Source organism: Artemia franciscana, unplaced genomic scaffold (assembly GCF_032884065.1).
Source record: "Artemia franciscana unplaced genomic scaffold, ASM3288406v1 PGA_scaffold_67, whole genome shotgun sequence".
Classification (NCBI taxonomy): domain Eukaryota; kingdom Metazoa; phylum Arthropoda; class Branchiopoda; order Anostraca; family Artemiidae; genus Artemia; species Artemia franciscana.
This window is the reverse complement of record NW_027062705.1, coordinates 153,717-177,830: the sequence shown is the minus strand read 5'-3', so window position 1 is coordinate 177,830 and position 24,114 is coordinate 153,717. Positions and strand designations below refer to the sequence as shown.

Sequence of the window (24,114 nt, the reverse complement as noted above, 5' to 3'; positions counted from 1 at the left end):
CTTAGACTTTCAGAATGACAACTTTACAAAGAAAATAGCATCTTGTGCCGCTTTTTAGTTCATTTTTAATATCCTACATTTATTGAAACCAAATTTACTATAAGCAAATATTTTTTTTTTCAATGTGGACCCTCAAGGGCCAAATCCAGGATTTCTTCGAATGAGGGGGGGGGGTGTATGCATTTTTACATGCACATTATATGCATTAGTTTATATGTATTTTTATTAAGTTTTACGAGTTTTATAAACATTTCGAGGGGGGATTCAAACCCCCTAACACTACTGGATACAGCCTTGGAGCCTTCCATCCGATTTTGATCCGACATTCATTCCGAGCTACAATCCATTCTAACGATTAATTTGTCAAGTACACTGGCAGGCTTTCTGATAAGATCTGGAGGAGTGGGGTTTCCATCCAGGGACCCCAATCTTGAGAAATCTGTGATATTCCTATGTTGGAATATCAGAGTATATATATTTTCATTTAATTTGCCTGTTTTTATATGTCCTCTCAACTTTAGTCACCCCCACCCCCCCAAAGGAACGTGTGGCGTAACGGATTAAGTTTTGGAACGGTGTAGGCAATTTTTAGATGATAAGAAAGGTGCTTCGTCAAGCGGCAATAGCAACAACTACTCTAACTCGGTACAATTGAACTAAGGTATCTATGCTGGGCTGTCAAATTGACACATTTTGCGTCAAAATGACACAATTTGATGTTGCGTGACACAATGAACCATTAAGTCGAAATCATGACACAATCGACGAAAATGACACATTTTTAAATAAAAAATTACACAATCGACAAAAATGACTCATTTTTCAAAAAAAATGACTCATTTTTCAAAAAAAAATGACACATTTTTGCCATCCAAGACTTGTTTTTTAAAGGGTAATAAAAGAAAAGTAAAATTTCAATTTTCTACCTCCAGAAAAGCCACAAATTAATGGAAGGGAGTAGCGCTACCTAAAGGTGGCAGTAGTACACAAACAGTGCGGAAGACAGGACAGATGCCATCACCTATTTAAAATTTAAACCACGCGAAGAAAAACGCCATAGGTGGAAATTTCAAATCAAAATGCACGCTGAATATCTGAATTTAAGTGGCTTCTTTATCGAGTATTTGATGTAACCAACTAGTACGTACTTAATAATAAAAAGTGAACACCATGCAGTTTGCCAAACCTGTATGCATAAGCAGCAACTCCCATTTTTAGGAGTACAGGAGGGGTAGCCCACCTCGCACAAGATTACAAATTTCCAGTGATGTCTTTCCTTCAGAATAATCCATCTGGCTTAAAAAGGCACCAACAAATATGACAAAAATACTAGATTGAAGCTGGTTGAATGGCATACATATTGAGTAAATAAAAAGCATAGCCAGTAAAGCCGATTACGATTACGTAATACGAAAAGTCTATTTTCAATTTACAGTCGGAATTGATTGTCCCTAAAACTTTTATAAACGTAAATTTGCCTCGTTGGCCGCCCAGACACAAATTCATAGTGTGTAACATTAATTTAATCGAATGTTTCTATTTCTTTCACGATGCCACAAAAAGGTCATGATCCCAAGATAATAGGATAAGGTTAAGTTTATTCCTTTTTGAACTGATTTAGAAAAGATTATATATTCAAAACTCTAAATAAAAATTTGATAATTAAATATGATACCACTTGTAGCAAAAAATATCACACATTTTGTGACACATTATGGAATCTGAGATGACACAAAAAGCACATTTTCGGAAACAATATGACACACTCCTTAAAAAAAATTTGGTAGTCCTGCATCCATGTGGGCTTAGTTTCATTTCGTTTGATGAGTGAACCAGTTATCGTATAGTTACTTGCTCTGGTATTGCAACTTTTATTGATTTTGTAAATAAGGTCAACACGCTTCTTTGTATTGCAACTATAGCTGATCATACTTGTAGTACGATCAATGAGCTTTGTTTTAGTAACCTTATTGTTTATTTACTGGAAGTTTTTGCGTGAGCATCACCTCCAAATAATAAGCCGTGTTGCTTGGGCGGAATGGGGAAGTATCCCAACCCACCCCTCACTATTTTGATCTGACCAGCCATTAGAATTGGGCTAGTAACTTTTCTTAATTTATTTTCAGATGGTTTGTACATATTAGAAAAAGACAAACAGGCAATCTTGGTCTACTGAGGTGATGAACAACACTGTTGATGCGGTTATTTCTGGTCGATGTAGCTGCCTGAAGGCTTCTAATGAGGTTGACGTTCCCTCTGCTACTTTTAAAGGATACGTCAAGAAAAAAGGAAAATCCTAAGTATCTGATTGATAAAATTGCTGGAAAATTTCAAGCCGTGTTTACCCAAGAACAGGAACTTAGAGTTTTGGCGTACTTAAAAACTAAGGACGTGCGGTTATTTGGTCTGACAATGAAGGACTTACGTACCTTAGCTCACCAGTTAGCTCGAAGAAATGGCATAGCGCATATATCTCAAAAATAGCTGATCAAGACTGGGCCAACACATACTCGGTCTATTCGTAAGGCCGAGTCAAAATCTGGTGCAAGAGCTGTGGGACTTAATAGGATGGATGTGGATAGTTTTTTTCGCTACCCACTCAATTGGTGGAGCACAAACTAAATTTTTTTCGCTACCCACTCAATTGGTGGAGCACAAACTTAGTTTTTTTCGCTACCCACTCAATTGGTGGATAAGCAAAAACTTACAGCGTCGTTGATATTTAATTGTGATGAAACTAGTGTCTCAGTGAACCCTAAGAACCATTCAAAATCATTGCTTGTAAGGGTAAACGATAAGTTGGTGCAATAACGTCTGCAAAAACTAGGGAAATCGTAACATTTGCATGTCTCCAAGGGGATGCCCTTGGATACATGCCCTGATGTTAGTTTTTGCCGAGGAAGAAAAGGCAGAAAGAGTTTGAGCTGGTATTACCTCAAGGGAGTTGGACTGAGGTTAACAGCAGTGGATGGATGACGGCTGAGCTGTTCTTAGTAAGGTTTGAAAAATTTATAGCATTCTCAAAGGCATCAAAGGACTTTACGGTTCTTCTAATATTAGACGGACATTCCACCCACACCAAGAGCCTAGAGGTCATAGACTACGCAAGAGATAATGATGTTTCGTTGCTGTGTTTACCCCCGCATTGTTCCCACAAGTTATAACCGCTTAATGTGTCTTTCATGAAGCCTTTGAGCCTTCACTACACTGACGAGCTATGAAAGTGGCTCCTTTGCGACCGAGGGAAAGTCGTGACTTTGTTTCAAATTTCAATGTTCTTCAAATCAGCGTTTATCTAAAACTCTATGAATACTGCAATCTAGGGGTTTAGATCAACAGGAATTTAGCCAACTATCCCAGTCATAGTCTATGATTCAGAATTCGTACCAGCTGACACCACTGACATCAAACAAGCTGGACCTTCAACCCAAAAATCAATCGAGGCTTCAACCCAAAAACCTCCAACGACAGAGAAAGAACAAGTGGGGAAATCTTCGTCTGGCTCATCTGTAAATAAAAAAAAATCCCACACTTGTAGCGATAGATGTGAAGATGTTACAGTTTCTAGCCCTATAGATGGTTTTAATGACACCCCAGCTGAATAGGTTCAATTAACATGGATGACAAGGCTACTCCCGGGTGCCCTTGGATGATAAATGACATGAATGACTCTGCAACTGCATTTATTGTTTCACATAAAAATGTAGCTCCTTTTCCAAAAATCAGAGGAAGTGCAAAAAGGGCGAATCGAAGGAAGGGGAAGACTGCAGTTACAACTTATTCACCAGACAAAAAAAGAGTTAGAGGATGCTATAAAAGCAAAAAAAAAAAGAAAAGGAGATTGTCAAGACAGAACGAACAGTGAAGATACTTTTTAAGAAAGAGAACAAAACAGAAACTCTGTTTCTATAGGGAGGGAGTTAAAACAGATCGAAAATTGGTAAACGGTCCCTGTGTTTCAGTAGCCGTTCTTAAGAAATTTGGAGAGACAGTCCAATCTGTCTAATCTGTGACGAATGTACGACGAATAGAAAGATTTTTGAACAGGTTTCCTAGAGTTTTGGGCACTATTGAGCCGAGTCGCTCCTTACTTACAGTTTGCTACAACGAACTGCTTGACAATTGCTGAAAGAAACTTAGAGCGACGGAAATTTTTATCAATGCCTCCAAAATACGGCAAACAAATGGAATTAAACATTCCACTTTCCGACAATTTCTGCAAGTAAGAAAAGCCCTAAATTATATGCTGAAAACACTGTTGGAATAATCCAATATTCGCACTTAGTTTTGTGTGGTATCGTTCAAATGTCAGTCTGGTAATTTTTAGTCTATGTCTTTGAAGTTAGTAGAGTCGCATTATATGAACAAGCAGAAAAGATCCTTATAAGAATCACTTTAATTTATAACTGTCACATTAAATAGATACCTCACTTGCAAAAATTCTTCAGAATAATACTTTCAGAATATTATCTGACTCGGGAATTGGTAATAAAATGAAGATTAAAAATCTTAACCCTACCTCGGGCAAAATTCTTCTGGTAGCCCCCCCCCCCCACAAACAAAATCCTGAATATGGGCCTGCTTTCATTTATTTAATAACTAGTTAGTAGAAGCAAGTGCGATGAGTTTATTGACCTGTTTCTGATAGCCATTTAACCGTAAGCCCAAGACAGCATACAATTGGGTGTTAAACGATACATTAAACTTTAAACGATTTCGTTTTTGTCTAGATCATCAACTAGATCAATAGTGCCAGTAACCATGTAATTTTAACCCCCTCCCCCACGAGCAAAATCCTGAATATGGGTCTACTCTCATTTATTTAATAACTAGTTAGTAGAAGCAAGTGCGATGAGTTTATTGACCTGTTTCTGATAGCTATTTAATCATACGCACAAGACAGCATATACATTAAACTCTAAACGATTTTGTTTTTGTCTAGATTATCAACTAGATCAATAGTGCCGGTAACCATGCAATTCACCACATATGCAAGCATTAATCATATTTCAATTACCTGATGCATCGTTTTTCGTCGTTTTCTTTTCAATTCGTTTTTACGCTGAGCGTAAAGACATTAATATGATCTAAATGTGCAATGATAAAAATAGAAGAAGAAACACTGAGTACATTAGGCGTCACTGACTACTAAGGGAGGATTCTACTCTTGATCCTTTCAAAAACATTGCTTTACAATCTTTTTGCCGATTTTTTTTTCGTTGCTAGTAGTATAGCCTATATACAGCCAGACTTTACACCCTTATATGGGCACTAAAGCTTGCCTATAATACAGACTCTACGCATGAGGCTATTTAATGGGGGAGTGCAATGAATTTTGAAAAATGGTTCAGTGACAAAATTTTTTGTATATAAACAGTTTGATGATAGCGTTTACAATCAGTTTTGAAACACAATCCAGAAATGAACAAACCATTGTCAGATAATAATGAAAGTAATTTAGAATTGTATATGGCTTACCTATTAATTTATCCTTAACGTAATATAAAAATCTAAATTTCTCAGAGATGAAATTTATATTTTAAAAATTCGATAATACATGTGTTTCAAGGAATTGCAAGCAATAAAGTGAAGATGGTTAGATACTAATCGACTTTACGGGTTGAACATTTTTTTTATCTAATTTGGCGATCTGTGCATACCTTAGCATGCGTGTATACGTTATCTGAGAGGGAAAGTTAAATTGACTTAAATTTACACTTTGCATTAGATTGCTATTATTAAGGTTTTGTAGATAATTTTGAAGTAAAAAAAGAAACCTTATTTCTAAATATATATATATATATATATATATATATATATATATATATATATATATATATATATATATATATATATATATATATATATATATATATATATATATATATATTGAATGAACTCTTAAGCACCACCCGCTAAGCTAAGATTTCGAGAGTTTTCCAATAGCGCACTCTACATTTCTGTAAATGCTTTTCTGAATAAAATCAAAAGGAGCCTACAGTATTTATTTACACAGTATTTACAGTATTTACACTGTTACAGTATTTATTTATCCAAAAATATCTAGTGTAAATATCTATTGTCTTGCACCTATATATCTTAAATTTCAATCTATTGAACTCGACGGTACGGCCAGGCTTTTCAGGGCGGTTATAGATGCTGAAAGGAGAACTGGAAAATATGAGTTTTAGGGATACGGAAGGACGTCCAAGTGGGGCTACATATATTTTTCGTTCATGACTAGGTGTTTTAAGAATGAACTCTTATTCACCGATCGCTAGGCTAAAATTCCAATAACTTACTCTGCTTTTCTACGCCGTTTCTGAGAATGAATTTTCTGAATAAAATCAAAAGAGAGCTACATACTGTGACGTTATTAATTTCCATAGACTTTGCGTAAATATCTATTGTCTCGCACAATATATATATATATATATATATATATATATATATATATATATATATATATATATATATATATATATATATATTGAGAGAGAGAGATCTCATATATATATATATATATATATATATATATATATATATATATATATATATATATATATATATATATATATATATATATATATATATATATATATATATATATATATATATATATATATATATATATATATATATTGAGAGAGAGAGAGAGAGAGAGAGAGAGAGAGAGAGAGAGAGAGCAGGAAAATACGAGTTTGCACATTTTTTTTTAAATATTAATAAATATTGTTTTCTTTCTATCCATTCTATTTTATTTCATCTTCATAGACAGTAAGGGGACATCAATGAGCATTAAAACTTTATTTATTATTTTAGACTAATGCAGATTCTTCAACATCACCAAAAAGTCCTGGGAGAGATGTTGAATGAGCTGTTTCGTAGTTTAGCTTGTCTGTGTTAACTTTGTTGGTCCTTCAAAGTATATTTTGGAAGTTTTTCGTTTGGAGCGTGCGAATTAGGATGTTTCTGTTGTGCTGTGTTGCAGTTTAGCTTGTCTGTGTTAGCTTTGTTGGTGCTTTAGTGTATTTATGAATTATTCGCTTGAAATGTATGACTTAGGATGTTTTTGTTGTGTTGTGTCTTGGTTTATCTTGTGTGTTTTAGCCTTGTTGCTGTTTCAAAGTGTATTTTGGAGGTTTTTCTTTTGAGACGTATTACTTAGGATGTTTTGTTGTGTTCAATCGTGATTTATATTGACTGTGTTAGCTTTGTTGGTGTTTGGAAGTGTATTTTGGAAGTTTTACATTTTAAATATATGCCTTAAAATGTTTTTGTTGTGCTCCGACGTGATTCATCTTGTCTGTGTTAGCTTTGTTGGTGTTTCAAAGTGTACTTTGGAAGTTTTTCGTTTGAAACGTATTACTGGAGTTGTTTTTTATGCTGGGTTGTGGTTTATCTTGTCTCTGTTAGCTTTATTTGTGTTTCAGAGTGTATTTTTGAAGTTTTATCGTTTGAAACCGATGACTTAGAATTTTTGTCGTGCTGTTTTACGCTTTATCTTGTCTTTTTTTAGCTTTGTTGGTGTTTCAAAGTTTATTTTGGAGGTTTTTCATTTGAAATGTATGACTTACAATGTTTTTGCTGTGCTGTGTCCTGATTTATCTTGAAAGTGTTAACTTTGTTGGTGACCATCTGTTTGCATGGCTCTGCGTCTTTCTTTGTGTGTTTATGTTTGTGCATACTTCTGTCTTGCTCTGTGCTTGTGTGTCTGACCATCTATTTGCCTGTCTGTGTGTGTGCGTTTCTGTCTCTCTGTCTTTGCCTGTGTGTCTGAACCGTGGTTTGCTTGTCTCTGTGTCTGTCTTTGTATGTTTGAAGATATGTTGGGTTAACCTCAGCTTGTAGCATGTAAGAAAAAGGCGTACAGGTTCCGTGCACATTTCCTAAGTTATAAATTATACGTTTCAAACGAAAAACTTCCCAAAATACACTATCAAAGACCGCTAAAGCTAACAAAGACAAGCTAAACCACGGTACAGCACAAAAAAAAAACATCCTAAGTCATACGTTTCAAACGAAAAACTTCCAAAACACACTTTGGAACACCAACAATCTTAACACAGGCAATCTAAACCACCAACAGCACAACAATCCTAAGTCGTGTGTTTCTAACGTAAAACTTGCACAATACAAATTGAAACACCAAAAAAGATAAGATAAACTATATAAGATAAAGATAAGGATAAAGAAAAACGCAGACAAGATAAACCACAATACAGAAAAACAAAAACATCCGAAATCATACTTTTCTAACAAAACACTTCCGAAATAAACTTTGAAACACTAACAAAGCTAAAACAGACAAGGTAACTCACGAAATAGCACAAGAAAAACATGCTATGTCATGTATTTATAACAAGAAAACTTGCAAAATACACTATGAAACACCAAAAAACGCTAACGCAGACAAGATAAACACCAGATAGCGCAAGAAACTCATCCAAAGTCACAGGTTTCAACCGAAAATTTTCAGAGATAAACGACGGACAACAAAAACATCCTTAGTCATGCATTTCAAACGAAAAACTTCCAAAATAAACTTTGAAACATAAACAAGGCTAACACACACAAGATAAACCACGACAAAGGACAACAAAAAAAAATCATAACTCATAAATTTCAAGCGAATAATTACCAGAATACACTTTGAAACACCAACAAAGCTAACACACAGACAAGCTAAACTACGACACAGCACAACAGAAACATCCCAAGTCACACGCTTCACACGAAAAACTCCCAAAATACACTTTGAAACACCAAAAAAGCTAACACAGACAAGGCAAACCGCGAAACAACACAACAAAAACATCCTAAGCCACACGTTTCAAACGAAAAACTTCCAAGATACACCTTGAAAGACTAACAAAGCTAACACAGACAAGATAAATCACAACGCAGCACAACAAAACATCCTAAATCATACGTTTCAAACAAAACTTCCGAACACACTTTGATGCAACAAAAAAGCTAACACAGACAAGATGAACCGCGAAACAGTGCAACAAGAACATCCAGGGGGTCACGACAGCAACTCCTAAGCAAATTACTTGTTCCGAAGCGGTACTTTTTCTTATATATCTATATATATATATATATATATATATATATATATATATATATATATATATATATATATATATATATATATATATAATGAAAAGAGAAAATCACCAATGCAACAGCACAAACACCTTAAAAAAAAGAAAAAAAAGAAGACAGAAGGAGAAAAGGAAGACTGTTTTCCTACATTAGTGATTAATATAGATCAGCACTTGAATGAGGCCTTCACCTTACTCATCCATACAATCACATAGGTCAAACAGCATAGCCATATACAATCGACCATAAAGAATAATCTATGGACAGGCACTCGTATCGCCCCTCCCCTAACTTCAACGGTGGTATCAATTCATGTGAACTTAGGAAGGACCCAAAATACAATTTTGAAATATCAAGAAGAGGGTTTTTTCACTTTGTTCAATGAAAATGCAAAAAAAAAAATCAATAAAAATATCAGGAGCAAGCTTGACAAACAGATTGTTCATCATAATTTAAAAAAATACTTTGTCACAAAGTATTCATAGCCATGGTGTGGATCACCTCCATCCCCCCTTCGAGCCCCTGAACACTTATTCTACTTAAAAAGATCCTAATGATGCAACAAGATAAAATCAGTGAAAACAACTGTAGATTATAATGACAACAACCCCCTCTATAAGACGAGTATAAAGGATAGAGGACCATCAAATCTTGCATAAGACTGAAAAAGCTGATTAGCAAAGCTAATTAAATTCAAGCAGAGAAAAGGGAATTTCGGATATTCACTGGAAATGTGGATCTGGAAGATGCAGATAAACGGCATAATAGTAAAATATTGTACTGGCATGTTAATAAATTGAGAGGGAGTAGTCAATCTGGACGTGACCCAATTAAAGAGAGAAACAGGGCCACAGTTAGTGATAAGGAAAGAAAGAGAGATGGGCAAAATATTTTGAGAATGTGCTAAACCGAGATGGGGTTACAGTAGTCATACCTTGGATGTGAAGTAAGATTTGTTTTACGAGGAAGGATTAGCGACAATGCTAAAAGGATTTAAAAATAATAAGGCTCCAGGTGCTGATAGTTTGGTAAATGAGTTTCTTAGATATGGTGGTTCTGAGGTTAGAAATAAGTTAATGAAAATTATGAATATGATTTTGGAAAAAGAGGAAGTACTTAACGGTTTTAGGAAAACCTTAATTAAACCACCGTAAAAGAAAGATGATAAGAGTGAGTGTGGTATCAAGGCATTAGTCTGGTCTCTGTAGGTAGCAAATTACTTTTGACTGATGCTTTTTAGACTGAGAGGTGCTGTAGACAAAATTTTAAGGGACAAACAGTGCGGTTTTAGAAAAGGTGAAGGATGTGTCGACCAAATTTTCACTCTTAGGTTAATAATTTAGAAATGCCTGAGTTTTGGGGCGTAAAGACGGGGCTAGGGGAAGGCAGCTGCCCCCCCTAGAACTCCAAATTTATACTAGATATGGCTGAAAAAGCAGATAGTTGGGAAAGTAGTATCGCACCGCGACACGCACTAAATTTGTTTTTACTGTAGCACTGAAAATCGCTGCTTAGCACGCAAAATTGGGCAATTTTAACACTTTAGGAACTAACCATTGTGGCAACCCTGTACACATTACTACCTCGTGTTACGTCAAATAAATTTGACGAAAAGAAGCAGCCTACGCGTTTAACAAGTTTGACAGTGATTTTTAATCAATGGATATCCGGTAATTTTCTCAGAAGGGTAAGTATGGCTGTCCCCCCTAGACAAAAAGCTACGTACGCTTCTGTCTGAGTTGTCAAACACTTTTAGTCCTCAGTTTTATAGATTATGAGCGTTCGATTCTGTTAGATAGAAAAGCTTTAGTAAATGCCTTATCCTTGTATGATATACCAGGCAAATACATGAGTGAGCAGTGCTATGTATGAGAATGACATTGCTGCGTTAAGCTAGGAAATGAGGCTAGCAGCTGGTTTTGTATTAAACCAGGAGTTAAGCAGGTTTTGTTCTATCCCCCTTTAAATGGATCATTTTGATGGACTTTGTCTTAAGGAGCACAGGAAAGGCAATGGGAGACCACAGAATCAAATGGGGAAGAAAAACCTTCTGGACATGGATTATTCTGATGATTTAAGTATTCTAGATGAAAGTGTGAGCAAAATGAAGGAATTGTAAGAGGTTTTGCGAGTTCAGGGTTCTAGAATGTCTTTGAAAATTATTGTTAAGAAGACTAAATTTCACTAAGGCTAGAAATAAGTGAAGATAGGAAGGTGATGCTTGGTAACGAAAAGATTGAGTAGGTGGACAGCTTCACTTACCATGGTAGCATTATTAGTAAAGACGTTGAGAGCAGTGAAGATGTTAAAAGTAGACTAGCCAAGGCTCGGGGTGTTTTCACAATTAAAAACAGTTTGGAAGATTAGAAAGATTAAGTATGCAAGCCAAAATTAGAATATTAGAAGCTAAAACGATGACAGAGGTCAAATATGGCCTTGAAGCATGGGCACTCCGAAAAGCGAATGAAGATTTGCTAGATGTTTTACATAGAAATTGCCTACGGATTGTTCTGGGTACCCGGGTAACTGTCCGTATTTCAAAAGATGGCTGCACAAAAAACGTGGTTCAATCCCGCTTTCTTGGACTATAATGAAAGAAAGGTTGAGATGCCTAGGGCACGCTGTGAGGATGAAGGATGACAGATTACCGAAGATTGTCCTTTCTGGCCAACTGTCTAGAGCTAGGCGGAAAGTAGGTCATCCTTGTCTGGGGTAGGAAGAAGTCATAAAGAAAAATTTAAAGGATATGGGAACTTCCTGGGATGGTGTAGAAAGGGAGGCTCTGAATAGATTCAGATGGAGGTAGAGCGTGTGTATCTGTTTTGACCTCAGGCAACTTGGTGCCGCGGTGAGTTGTTAGTTGCAGCAGCAGTACTGGTAGATGTCGACATTAATCAGATTTCAGACATTCACAGTAACATATCCGTTTATATTAGCACAAAAAGTGCTTAAATTTGAATTTGCGATAGAAGCGATTATTATATTCGTAAAGCTTATAAAAAAGGCATTGAGTGGTAGCCTATGTTCACTTTATTGGTAAGTTAATAATATGAACAGTGATATATTTACCAGTGTCCGTTACTCCTGTTAGGGGGTGGGTTGCAATTCTTTAATGCAAAACTTTGTCTAAATGCGTTTCTGTTACGTTTTTACAAGTCGAACAAACATTCTGGGGAGACGAGGGGCGTGTTTCAAACCCCCTAACCCCTCACCTGGATATGGCCTTGGATTATACATTTGACTATATATCATATTCCTCTGCATTTTTTTAAACCTGGGCTAGTGTAGGAAAAGGTCACCATTATCTTTGAGTAACATATTCAAAACTAAATGAGCTAGTGGCTCTTTGCCAAATCCTGAAAGCCGGGGATTTTTTTGTCAAGGCGATTATTTTGAAATTTTGCACGCCTAAAATTTCTCCGCCCTCTCCCCCCCTTAAAACCGTCTCTGAATTTCATTCTACTAACGTGTTTGCAAGGGCAGAAGTAGCCACCCATTCGGGAACTCATTTTCGACTAAGAAGACCAAAACTTATTCAAAAAAAGAAGGTAGAATTGATAATGTTAAAAGATAAAGCATGCTCTAATAATAATGAGACGGATCGTTAATTGGTTTAGCAGTACATCCATATGTTAATGAATGGTACGTGTGTAATCTCCGGCTCCGTCAAATCCAATTTGATGAATCATGTCATATGATGTGATGATATCACAAGATTTTGATTGAGCTGGAGATAACACAATAGCGTTTATTACAATTTACATATTATTTATTACACTTTACTTGTGTCAGACTCAATGTCTTTTGAGACAAAGTAAGATAAATGTTGCAGGTTCTTTTTCAAAAATCTTTTCATCTATAAGGGATACTAAAATTTAAATAACCCTAGTTTGTCTTTATAGACGAAGCTCACATTATGTTGTTCCTACGAGTAGGAACAACGACCCTGTGCCTTGTACAAAGAAATAAAAATTGATAACACGTTGACAAGATATATACAGGTAGGTTACATACAGGGCCGTATCCAGGAATTTTCAGTGGGGGAGGGGGTTATAAAAACTTTTGTTTATATGTTTTTTGTTACGTCTTTACGAGTCGGACAAGCATTTCGGCTCTCCCCCTTTATCAGAAAGGGGGGAGCAGCTCAAAACGTGCGAGTGATTTGGATTAAAACTACGCCATTCAATTCAGGTTTTCAGATAATTCTGTTGTAGAAGTATCAAGCTCTTATCGACAGAGATTTGAATTTTTTATTTCATCCGAAAAGGTTGGTCACTGATTCGTATTCATTTGTTTTGTTTTTCGTGATGTTTGTATGGAAGCAATGGTTCCAGATTGTCGGAAGTAGACTCAATAGAAAAAAATGACCAATGTACTGAATATTTCAATTACTAAAAAAGATTGTGCTGAAACAAATTAGTATTTTCTGCCATTCTGTGGCATGGAAAGACAATTTTCGCCCAAATGGTGCCAAAAATCCATCGAGTGAAAATTCTGGGCCAGGCAATCAAATTTAATTTATCAACAAACTATACAACGAGCTTTCCAGTTTCAGAGACAGTAATGGCTATCGCAGTCTTTCCTAAGGATGGCTAAATTTAAGCTAAGACTTCTAATGATGGCAGTTTAAGTTAAGACTGCCTAAAGATGGCAGTCTTCCCTAAAGATGGCTAACACTAACGCAGTCTTTACTAAAGATGACTAAATTTTTGTAAACAATAGATCACTTAATAATGTAAGAACAATAAACGGGCTCGTTTTCCCGAAGCAAAAGAATTTACTCGTTTTCCCGAATTTATCACATAAAACAATAGTTAATTAAACGAAACGGGTTAGATAAGAGTCGGAGTAAATTGCAAGCTGTAACACTGGAAAAAAATGAGTTCAGCAAAGAGAACAGGCGCTCGTTATGCAATATTTATTTTTTCAATATTCGCCCGTTTTTCGTTATTCCTTGTAATGAAACCGTTTCAAGTGACACTTGGCAGAGTAAATGGCCTGCAGAAGATTCCTGCTATAGCACTTAATAATGTAAGAACAATAAACGGGCTCGTTTTCCCGGGCTCGTTTTCCCGAAGCTTCGTAAAAGTTTGAGGGGTAAGATCTCTCCCTGCATTTGCAAAATGGACGGAAATTTAGCAAAAAAAATTTCTTTCAAATGACAGTAAGAAGCTATCTTAAAACTTAAAACGAACATGTTATTCCTTCGGAGGGACCTCCTTTACCTCAACCCCCTGCTTTTTATTTTGGCCCCAATTCCTTGAGAACGACCGCACAAACACAACGGCGGTTGAAATTTTATAAGAGCTATTGTTAAAACTCTAAAACAAATTTGGCAAATGGACATGGATGGTGAAGGACCCCATAAAATGTGGAGTAGTTTCCATTCGTTTTATTTTTAATTTCGATCATTACATTCACTCGGGAATGTTTTTTTTATTTTCTCTATTCGACACAAAAGAGTGAAAGCCGAAATGACAAACCATAACGAAAAAGAGAAACAGGAATCTGAGCATGGGCATATCTAGGGATGTTCCCTGTGAAGTCAGCTTGTAGGTTAGAGGGAGAATAAGGGGTAAGTTTGAAAAATTTCCCTGAATCTTAGTTTTATCTAGTTTTTGGAGGTTTTCCTAAGGGAGAATAAGTTTTATAGGAGGGAGTGTCCCCCTATCCAAGAATAACTACTGTCACAGCTACAGGCCGACCAAGTTCAAAAAGTGAAAAGGATAATTATCGCGTATGTTTGGTAACAAGCCACAAATGAATAGAACAGGCAAAGAAGAATTGGAGAAATAGGAACAAACTGAAGACAAAGTAGAACTTTAATGAAAAAGAATAACAGACGAAAAATAATGAAAAGCTAATAGCAAAACAGAAGTAAGAAGGAGATAAAAATCAAACGCACAAATAAATGAGTGACGTCTGTACTAATTGGCCGCGGTAAAGCCGCTATGTAACATTTCTTGTCAAACTGATATTTGTAGCCCAATGGCTTAAACTCAGACCCTTGAATGGCCACCCCCCTTTACCCTATTTGGCTCCTAAAACGTACTCTTTTTTTCCAAATGTGTCACATCTGTATTTCTTTCCTTGAGAAACGGTTTAAATTCAAATCTTTTGCCACCGATACTTTTTTGCACCTTCCTGGACGCCGACCCTTGGACGAACAAACTTTCGTTAATAGACACACACAGATGTAGGAGGGAGCCTTCACTCCTGAGTCCTCTCCTGGAAGTTAGGTGACTTATTTACTTTTTCTAATTGACTTCCCTTCCTTTAAAATATGGCTCTTATAATTTTCTTTTTTTTTTACGAAATTCATAACTGGTGAAAAGTCGACCCCCCCCCCCTCATCAAGTTTCGACAATATAAATATATATATAGAGCTTACCTGGTCCAAAAACTCTGGGTAGCTGTAAGACATCCCCACGTTGTTGATAAGAATTCCAATGTCCAGCCCTTCGATGTTTTTTGCGATTTTCTCAAAAATTTCAGGGCCATTTGTAAAGTCCACGTCAATAGTCTTAGTTTTTACGTCATATCTTGATTCTACAAGGAAATATGCTACATTAGGTACTCAAACGAAATATGTTGCTCAAGTTCTTGAGGAGCAATTGGACACTTCTTGCTGATACATTTCAAAATTTGAGTTTAAAAAAAATTACCCCTGGTTTTTCGAGTTTTTCGGATTATTTGCTTATTCTATCCCTTTTATCGGCTTTTCTTAAATTTTGCATTCCGAAATGTCACCCCACTGAATTCTGTGATGCGTATCAGGCAAAGCTAAGAAACAGAAAATTCTATATATTTTATGACTGCATTATAAAGACCTTTTTCTATATCTAGTACCCCCACCTCTTCCGCATTGAGTGTAATATCCCTTCAAATAGAACTAGAACTTTGGACAAGCTATGAAATCATGGATAATTACAAAACGATATCGTATTGAGGTAACTGCAAGGAAATGAGTGCAATCATTTGAAACTTTTACCAAATCTCTAGTCAGGTACTGACAGAGTTCGAATTCCACCTCTGCATCTGGGTCTTACGTCCACGGCACATGAAGGACCACGGTTGGAAAATCCGTTTCCCGGTCGACAAAATCGCGTTCAAAACAAACCAAAGCTTAATGTTTAAACATCAAAGAAAGTATTCGATTTGCACTTTTTTTTTACGTAGTTGAAATAGATTTATATCTGATTAGATAGAGGAATTTTTCTTGGAAGATTTTAGAGAATCCTGTTTTCACCTAAGAGATGTCACCCTAATTCACACGACGTCGCTCGGTCGTTTTTGCTGGACAAAATTTGCTACCTTTTGTAAGAGCAGTTTCTAATAAAAGGGGAGAACTTTATGTAATCATACTGAATCGTACATTACACAGTCAAATTGAGGTGAATGACCATTTACTTAATGTCACGACTTTTCTGTTTACTCTGTCTAAGTTACTTCTCCTATGACAAGTACTTCCCAGAGGATCACAATATACAGTAAAAGAAACCAGTTTCTTAACTAATATATGCGCACATAGGAGCAAATGTATTGGGGATTTATATATAGTCATATAGTCATAGTGACGTATGACTTTTAGCTGATTTAAGCGCTGTAAACAGATCGAATATCCCCTTTACTTGCACAATAAATTAAAAAAGGGTAAAATTCTAGTTGATTGACTTCTTGCTATCTCAGAAAGGGGTTACGTTAGGAAAAATAAACTTTCAGGTGTTTACCCCCCCCCCCCCCTGTGGAAAAGAAGGCTCTCCGACTTTGGAAGTTTTTTTTTCTGTAGGGGGAAGGGATTGTGGTACTTGTGTATTATGCGCCAATCACTCAAGTTTACGTTTGTGTAAAACTCAAAAACAAACCGGGTTTTCCATTAGTTTCTTTCAGCTTAGCACGAGACAAGTCAAAGACAAGTAACAAAATAGATGGGGAATGTACATTTTGGGCTATATATTTGCAACTAGGGGGGGGGGTTAAAGTATTTGGACAGTTTGAAGTCAGAAAACAATTCCTACTTCATATTAAGCAGAATAACTGTACCTGACACATTTTGCATGTGGAGACGCTGTACTTTAAACCCCTGTTAAGACGCTGTACTTTAAAGTTTTGACTTTTTGTCCTAATTCTTTAAGAATTAGAAATTAATTAACGATTCCTGAAAAACAGTGACCGTTTAATTAGAACAGTACCCAATCCTAAAATAGCACTTTTGTGCTAAAGGTGGCAACCCTGTTGGTGAGTTCAATATTATATTATATTATTGGTCTTATATTATTGATATTATATTAGTTATATTAGTTTATTAGATATTATATATAGTTTATTAGATTATATATATAGTTTATTAGATATTATATGTTATATTAGTAATATTATATTATATTAGTTGGTATTATATTATTGAATTTTGAATTCAATAATATAATAGCAAAATTTTTCGTTATTACAATCTGAAATTTTTTATTTATTTGATTTTCAGAACCACTTCTATTTTAACTATTTTGTTTCAAAATCCTAAAAAAAAACTGTAGCACAAAGAGCGAGGTCTTAAGGAGGAGGCAACCTCTTTCTTAGAAGTAATAATTTCAGCTCGTTTTAAGGTTTGATGATACTCCTTACTTTCAGTTGAAAAACTTGTTTTTTATTTAATTTCTGATCGTTTTTAAATAATATCGAGAAATGCGGCTCTCTCCATTAAAAATTCCGGTAATTCTGTATCATACGCCACTCCCTCAAATTAACGACGTGTAAAATTCGAAAACAAACCGGTTTCTTCGTTACAAAAGAAAACAATTGAGCTACATATTTGCAAAGATGTGTTAAGTACCATTATTCTGCATGTTATGAAGTAAAAATTGTTTTATGACTTCAAACTTTCCAAATACTTCCCTCCCCACCCTATGTACAAATATACATCCCAAATTGTATATTTCTCATCAATTCTTTCACTTATCTTTTTCTTGTCTCTCGCTAAGCTGAAAGAAACTAACGAAGAAACTGGTTTGTTCTCGAGTTTTACACAACGTTAACTTGAGTGAGTGACGTATAACCCATAAGTACCATGATTCTTTCCCCCTACGGAAAATACGAATACAGAACTCAAATAATTTCTCAAATTTGGAAAGGCTTATTATCCACGTGGGGGAGGGGGGTAAACGCTGGCCACCGACTCTCCATGATGAGATTTATAGAACTCTTATAAATCTGATCGATGAAAAACTTCCTAATCTGAGTCATTTTGAAAGGGTGAAACAAGAGGGTCTTCATTTCCCATAATATCATGTTCATTTGATTCATTACAATTAGGATCATAATCTGAATAAAACAAAAAACTAACTCTTCTAAACTGATTTAATATCCATAATGTCCGAGCTTATATACTGCTCATGAAGCCTGGGATCCCCGGCTCCTCCCCACTAATGTAGAGTGACTTAGGAAACTAAAACAGGCGCCTTAGCCGGAAATATATGAAGCTATCTACTTAACCGAAAGAATATCAAATGGAGAGAAATAAAAAGTTAATATGGCACCTTTATGTTGCAGAAAGTAACTAAAATGGCAAAGAAAAATTAAAGTTTATGTACAATGTGACAATTAAAGACTAAAACAGAACAAAAGTAAGTTGTGTTTATTTTCAAAACGTGACTTGAGTCTGTAAATCGAGTGTCCCTCTAATATGGAAACCATTGACTGAAAATGGGTGAAGACGCGTAAGAACCGTGTAGATTTGAACTTGATTTCGCAGGGTTTACTATAAGGGGAGAAAATGTAATGAGCTCAAACGTGACCTATGTTTGCAGCAAAAACGGATGGGCTAATATGAATGTCCATTTTTTTTTAATTAGTTGCCAAGTTTTGTAAGGATTACAGAAGTCAGGTTAAACCAAGTCAAAGATCCTGATATCTCCCTCCCCCCCCCCCAAAAAAAAATATTTTTCTTATATTGCCGGACTAAATTGCGAGTCTAGTCACAATGACTAAGTAATTAGGAAAAGCTTAGGCCTAACTACTACTTTCTGTTAGAAAAAAACCGTCATAACCAAATATTTTGGATTAATGCCTATCTAATGATGGCATTTAAAAGCTCATAATAGTAGCCTTCAGAATTTATTCATAAATCTGAAATAGTGAGTTTTCACGATTCATATGATTCATCACTCATCAGTTCGTGTGTTATTTCTTTTTGTAGAGCTGGAGATTGCTTATTTTGACAACTTTTCAAAATTAGAAAAATTTCCTACACAAGAAGAAATAATATAAATAACAAAATAAAAGTTAAACAACACTAATAAACAGAAGAAAAATCTGAAGAAGACAAGAGCTTAGAAAATTTAAAGGTTTGTTTCAAATATGCCTTTTTACAGAAGGGGTCAAAATATAGGCGGGGGGGGGCAAGGACTTGTTTTCAATTTTTTAGTTACAAACACATAAAGTATTTTCCAAAATTTAGAAGAAGAATTTTTTCATAATGTAAACATAAAAATATACGACTAAACCTTAGGCGGGGGGGGGGGACAAATAACAATAGTGAGTTGCTCCTTCTCAGCCCCTTTGAATATGTGACCTGCCCAAGATCTGCTTCAGATTGCAAACTTTTGAGCATGAATTTATGAAAACTTGACTCCATTTCCTTTATCGGTATGTCATTTCCGCTTTTCCATCTCCTCAGCTCTGGTTTTTTACATTTAAAGCTTCGTAAGCATTAAATACTTCTATGAAACTATGCCAATGAACATTTTTTTTTCTTTTAGTCAAACATACCTAAACAAATAGATTTATCAAAAAGCAAACTAATAAGAGATTAAATTAAACAAATTATGTAGAGAGCAGGGGAAATATACTTAAAATCTGATAAGAAATTATAAGAGAAAGACAGTTTGAAACTAAAGAGACTCTAGACAGCAAAGCAATCTTTAAAAGTCGGACATTTAAAAACTTTTTCTTTGATTCATTAGACCTGTTCCATCAAAAAAGAAAAATGAAAAACACAAAAAAGAAACATGGCAACAACTCAACATGCAACAAAGACAAAATAAGAAGTAACTAAGGAAAATGTCTCCCATATTGGTTTCTGTTTAAATGCGAGTTTTTTTCTAGTTTTATCTGTTGTTTTTTCTATAACGTTTTCCAAAAAGGATTGGTATTCCCAAAAAGAGGTCCTTGTAGGTAAGTCAATAAAGTAATAATTTCAAGTCTTTGATGTTAAATGATTTTAATTATAGCCATATTGATGCAAAGCTTAGATTTTTGGCTCTAGTTTAGCTACTTTTTGCTATCTTGGAAAGGGGCTAGGTTAGTAAAATGAAACTTTCAGTAATCCAGGGTCAAAAACACACTATGGGAAGGTATTGCCAAGTTTATATATTAATCCTCTTCTTATTTCCAAGTCTCAGAAATTTGCCTACTTGACAGACATTGAAATTATATTTATTAGAATTTTGACAGAACAACTGCAGTTATTAACTTTATTCTAAAAAAATGTTAGTAAAATGATTTAGATAGTGGAGGTCCTATTGCAGACAATTGCGGATGGATTTCGAACATGAAGTTTCTAAAGCTCTCTTTTCATTTGAAGATCACATTTTTGCTCCCGTGAACATGCTTCTGCGAATAGCTACCATATATTTATCTTAGTTATCAATTCTCTGTCCGCAAACTAATTAATGGTTGGTAGAAATTTGGAGGACAGAAACACCTCTATTGTCCTTGCGTTTAGAAATGGGACAAATTGCTAACGAATAAAGACACACTATATGATTATTTTTGCGCCGGACTTGGTTTAAATGTTTTCAGTTTTACTTTAAAACAAATATAGAAGCTAATTTGAATTTAAGAATATCATCACATTTTCTGTGTTTTATACCCCAAAAACAAGGAGCCGAGGGACATGATTAATCGATCAAAAGAACGAAGTTAAACATAATGGAAGAGTTTGGGCTCCAGGCTTTCAAAACTTGAAGGAAATGTAAACTAGACTGAAAATAACACTGTTCCTTATGATTTTGATGCTAATTGTTTTAATGAATAGTTTCTTACCTATTTCTAAGGCGACATTCTGCAGCTTGTTAAGAGATCGACTAATCAAAACGGTGTTTATTCCATGTCGGGCACACTGAAAGTGACAAAGTGTCTTGATTAGTACTTAATTAGTAATTAATTAGTAATTAATTAATATCGTAGAAATGAAATAAATTCCTGTATATAGACTATCACAATAACTACGGGGCTACTAATACTACGGGGCTACTAAATCAAAGTAAGTAGCAGCCATAAAGATTAAACAAAACACAAATCATACTACAAACCAGGAGGACAACCACGTCCTCAACTCCCAACTCTTTATCTAAAATTATTACTTGTGATTTCTTAACCGCACTTAAGAGAATGGAATTGAGTTATACAATGACTTAAAGGTACTTGCGTATTATCCCCAACACACTCGAGAAGTTTGCTCTGGTTGATCTTAGAAAAACCGGTTTGTCTGATTCCAACCAGTTATAATTAGCTTAGTCTGAGTGGGAAGAACTATGATGAAGGTCTATTTTATTTAAATGCTTAACAAATAGAGGTGGTTAGGGGTAAGGTTAGGTATTTAATCTAATGCGTTCTAGGCAGCTTGCTTTCCATAATTCTTTGTTGTATTTTCCATAATTTTGTTTCTAAAGTATTATATCTTCATCGTATTTTGGTGTATTCCATTATGATTAACTAAACTTCACTTTTCGACAACGTTCGGGATAATACACAAGTACCGATTTAAATTTAGGAAACAAGGTTTTTAGAAAGAAAACGAAGAGTGGCAAAAAAATTAGAAACAAACAGAAAATATTTGTTTGCAAGGAGAGATGACACCCCTTCAACATCCTACTCTTTGCACCACTGCTTATTTTATTAAATAGCAAAGCAATTATTTTCAAAGAACATTATAAGCTAGAGACGAAATCCAACGGTATTTGCGCAAGAGGGCCACAGCGCAAGTATATTTAGATGCCATCCCCGTCCTTATCATTGTCTATGGTCGCACTTCATTTAAATAGCTTACACCATAATTATTCTTCACAGATCTAATTGATTTGCTAATCAGGATTCAGGAATAATAACATGACAATCAAAAAATGGATCAGTCAACCTCCCACCATCAATATGGACGTTTTAAACACCCCGCCCGATTTAAAATGGATGGCTATTATTCAAAATCTAATACTTATTCATTTTGTCAAGCGTCTAAAATTAGACTACAATCAAATAAACAATTTGTCGATTTCCCACCGTCATTAAGCCTAATTTAAACATACACACAGATATAAGCGGCACCTCCGATTACTGTTGGCAGTATTTTAAAATCTAACAATTATTCTTTATTGCACCGCAGTTACCTATTTAATTTGTCACTCTTCTAGAATCATGTGACGATCCAAGAAAAGGTTTGTCAATCACCGGCTCGATTGATGTGACTGATTGACTGCTGTCATCAACTCTTGTCAAATAGTTTGACAAGTATGCAGTGACTTCGCCAGATTTTGTCTTTTAACATTAGGCATTATTCTGGCAGAGTGGCTTTGCCGGAGGAGGCAAAAGCAGAAAAAGCCGATGAAATGCAGGAATCCAATTAGGCGAAGGAACGAAAGTTCGTCACTGTTCAGGAATTTTCCTTCTTGGACACCTGTTGGTTGATTTCTGTTTTCTTGGTTTTACAGGATATAGAACCAAAACAATATTTGCTTTGTTACAGGAGATAGAACCATTACAGGAGAAGAACCAAAACAATATTTCAAACAATACGCCAAGGATTTCATCTTTACGCAGTGAATTCCGCCACCAATAAAATGAAACAACTTCATCAGGTCCTCTACAATGCACCATGACTCAATATTAGCTGGGGAGAGTAGGGAAAAGAAAAAATGATATTTCCGCTAAAGGCTGAATCAAGGAGAAGGATAACCAGGGTGGACACCCCCAATCCCACCAAATTTTGGTCTGCCTCGTATAAAAGTAACAAAAGTGGATATAGACAAATCTTGGCGCGTTCTGTAAAGCTTTTTTCTTTTACACCCCCCCCCCCACCCCCAAAAAAAATCCTGGATACGCCTTAGTTACCGCTGTTATAGCAAACGAAACTCTAAAAGATGGAATATTTATGCCAATAGATATATCAAAAGAGCGGGATTATTTTGCTGATTATAAATGTATAAGTTTCATTAAATTTAGTTCTACCCATCAAAAGCTACGAGCCTAAGAAGATTTGTCTGATTTTCAAAGAAGGGGGAAAGCCCCCCAAAAGTCATAGAAATTTGATGAACATCGCATCATTAAATCCAACGTATCAAAAATCATACTGTAGAGGTTTCAGGCTCATATTTGCAAAAATACGGAATTTTTTTTATTTTTGACACAAGAACGATCACGAATGCATGTTTATTTACTTTTTTCCCCATGAGTGATTGCATCGAACCCGTGGGTCTAGAATGCCGGGAGTGGGCTTATTCTGAAGGAAATGAAAGTTCTAGTGCCATTTTTAAGTGACCAAAAAATTAGAGGACAACTAGGCCTCCTCACACAAGACTTTTTTTTCCCAAAATCATCCCATCAAAATATTGAAAAGCTGTTTTGTTCAGCATAGTTGAAACGACAAATAAATATTTCTTTGGAGATAAAAAGACCCCTAAAGCCCTGGGGAAAGGTTTCTAAGTTATAAAATTTGTCTATTATTTACGTATAGTCTTTGCTTTTAGGAAGCATTCATACAGTTTTTGGGTGGGGAGGCAAGGACAAATTTTTTGCTGGGAGGACTTTGCACAGGAAGAATTGTCCATGGAAAGGGGAGTTTCCAGGGGGTGAACTTTTCAGGGGACATTTTCCGCTGGGTTAATTTACCAGAATTCCTATACAAAATTTCTTTGTATGTCTTGTTTCCTCTTTACCGATTCAACTTTACGCACGTGGATGGTAAGGATAAATTTTCGCCAGGTTTGAATTGTCCATAGGATATTTCTGTGGGAAGGG

The 24,114-nt window shown here is 35.4% G+C and overlaps 1 protein-coding gene across 2 annotated transcripts in view; it reads right to left on the bottom strand.

The window, feature by feature from the left end:
- The window catches only part of LOC136042127 (very-long-chain 3-oxoacyl-CoA reductase-B-like), a gene marked incomplete at its 5' end in the record, with an annotated part of 58,354 nt that extends 37,131 nt beyond the window's left edge, over nucleotides 1–21,223 (bottom strand). For both annotated transcript variants that reach the window (XR_010621179.1, XM_065727036.1), the window contains 2 exon segments: nucleotides 15,500–15,657; nucleotides 21,148–21,223. Coding sequence is in view for 1 of the 2 variants with exons in the window: in XM_065727036.1 (XP_065583108.1) it covers nucleotides 15,500–15,657; nucleotides 21,148–21,223 (234 nt within the window).
- Nucleotides 21,224–24,114: the final 2,891 nt, after the last annotated feature.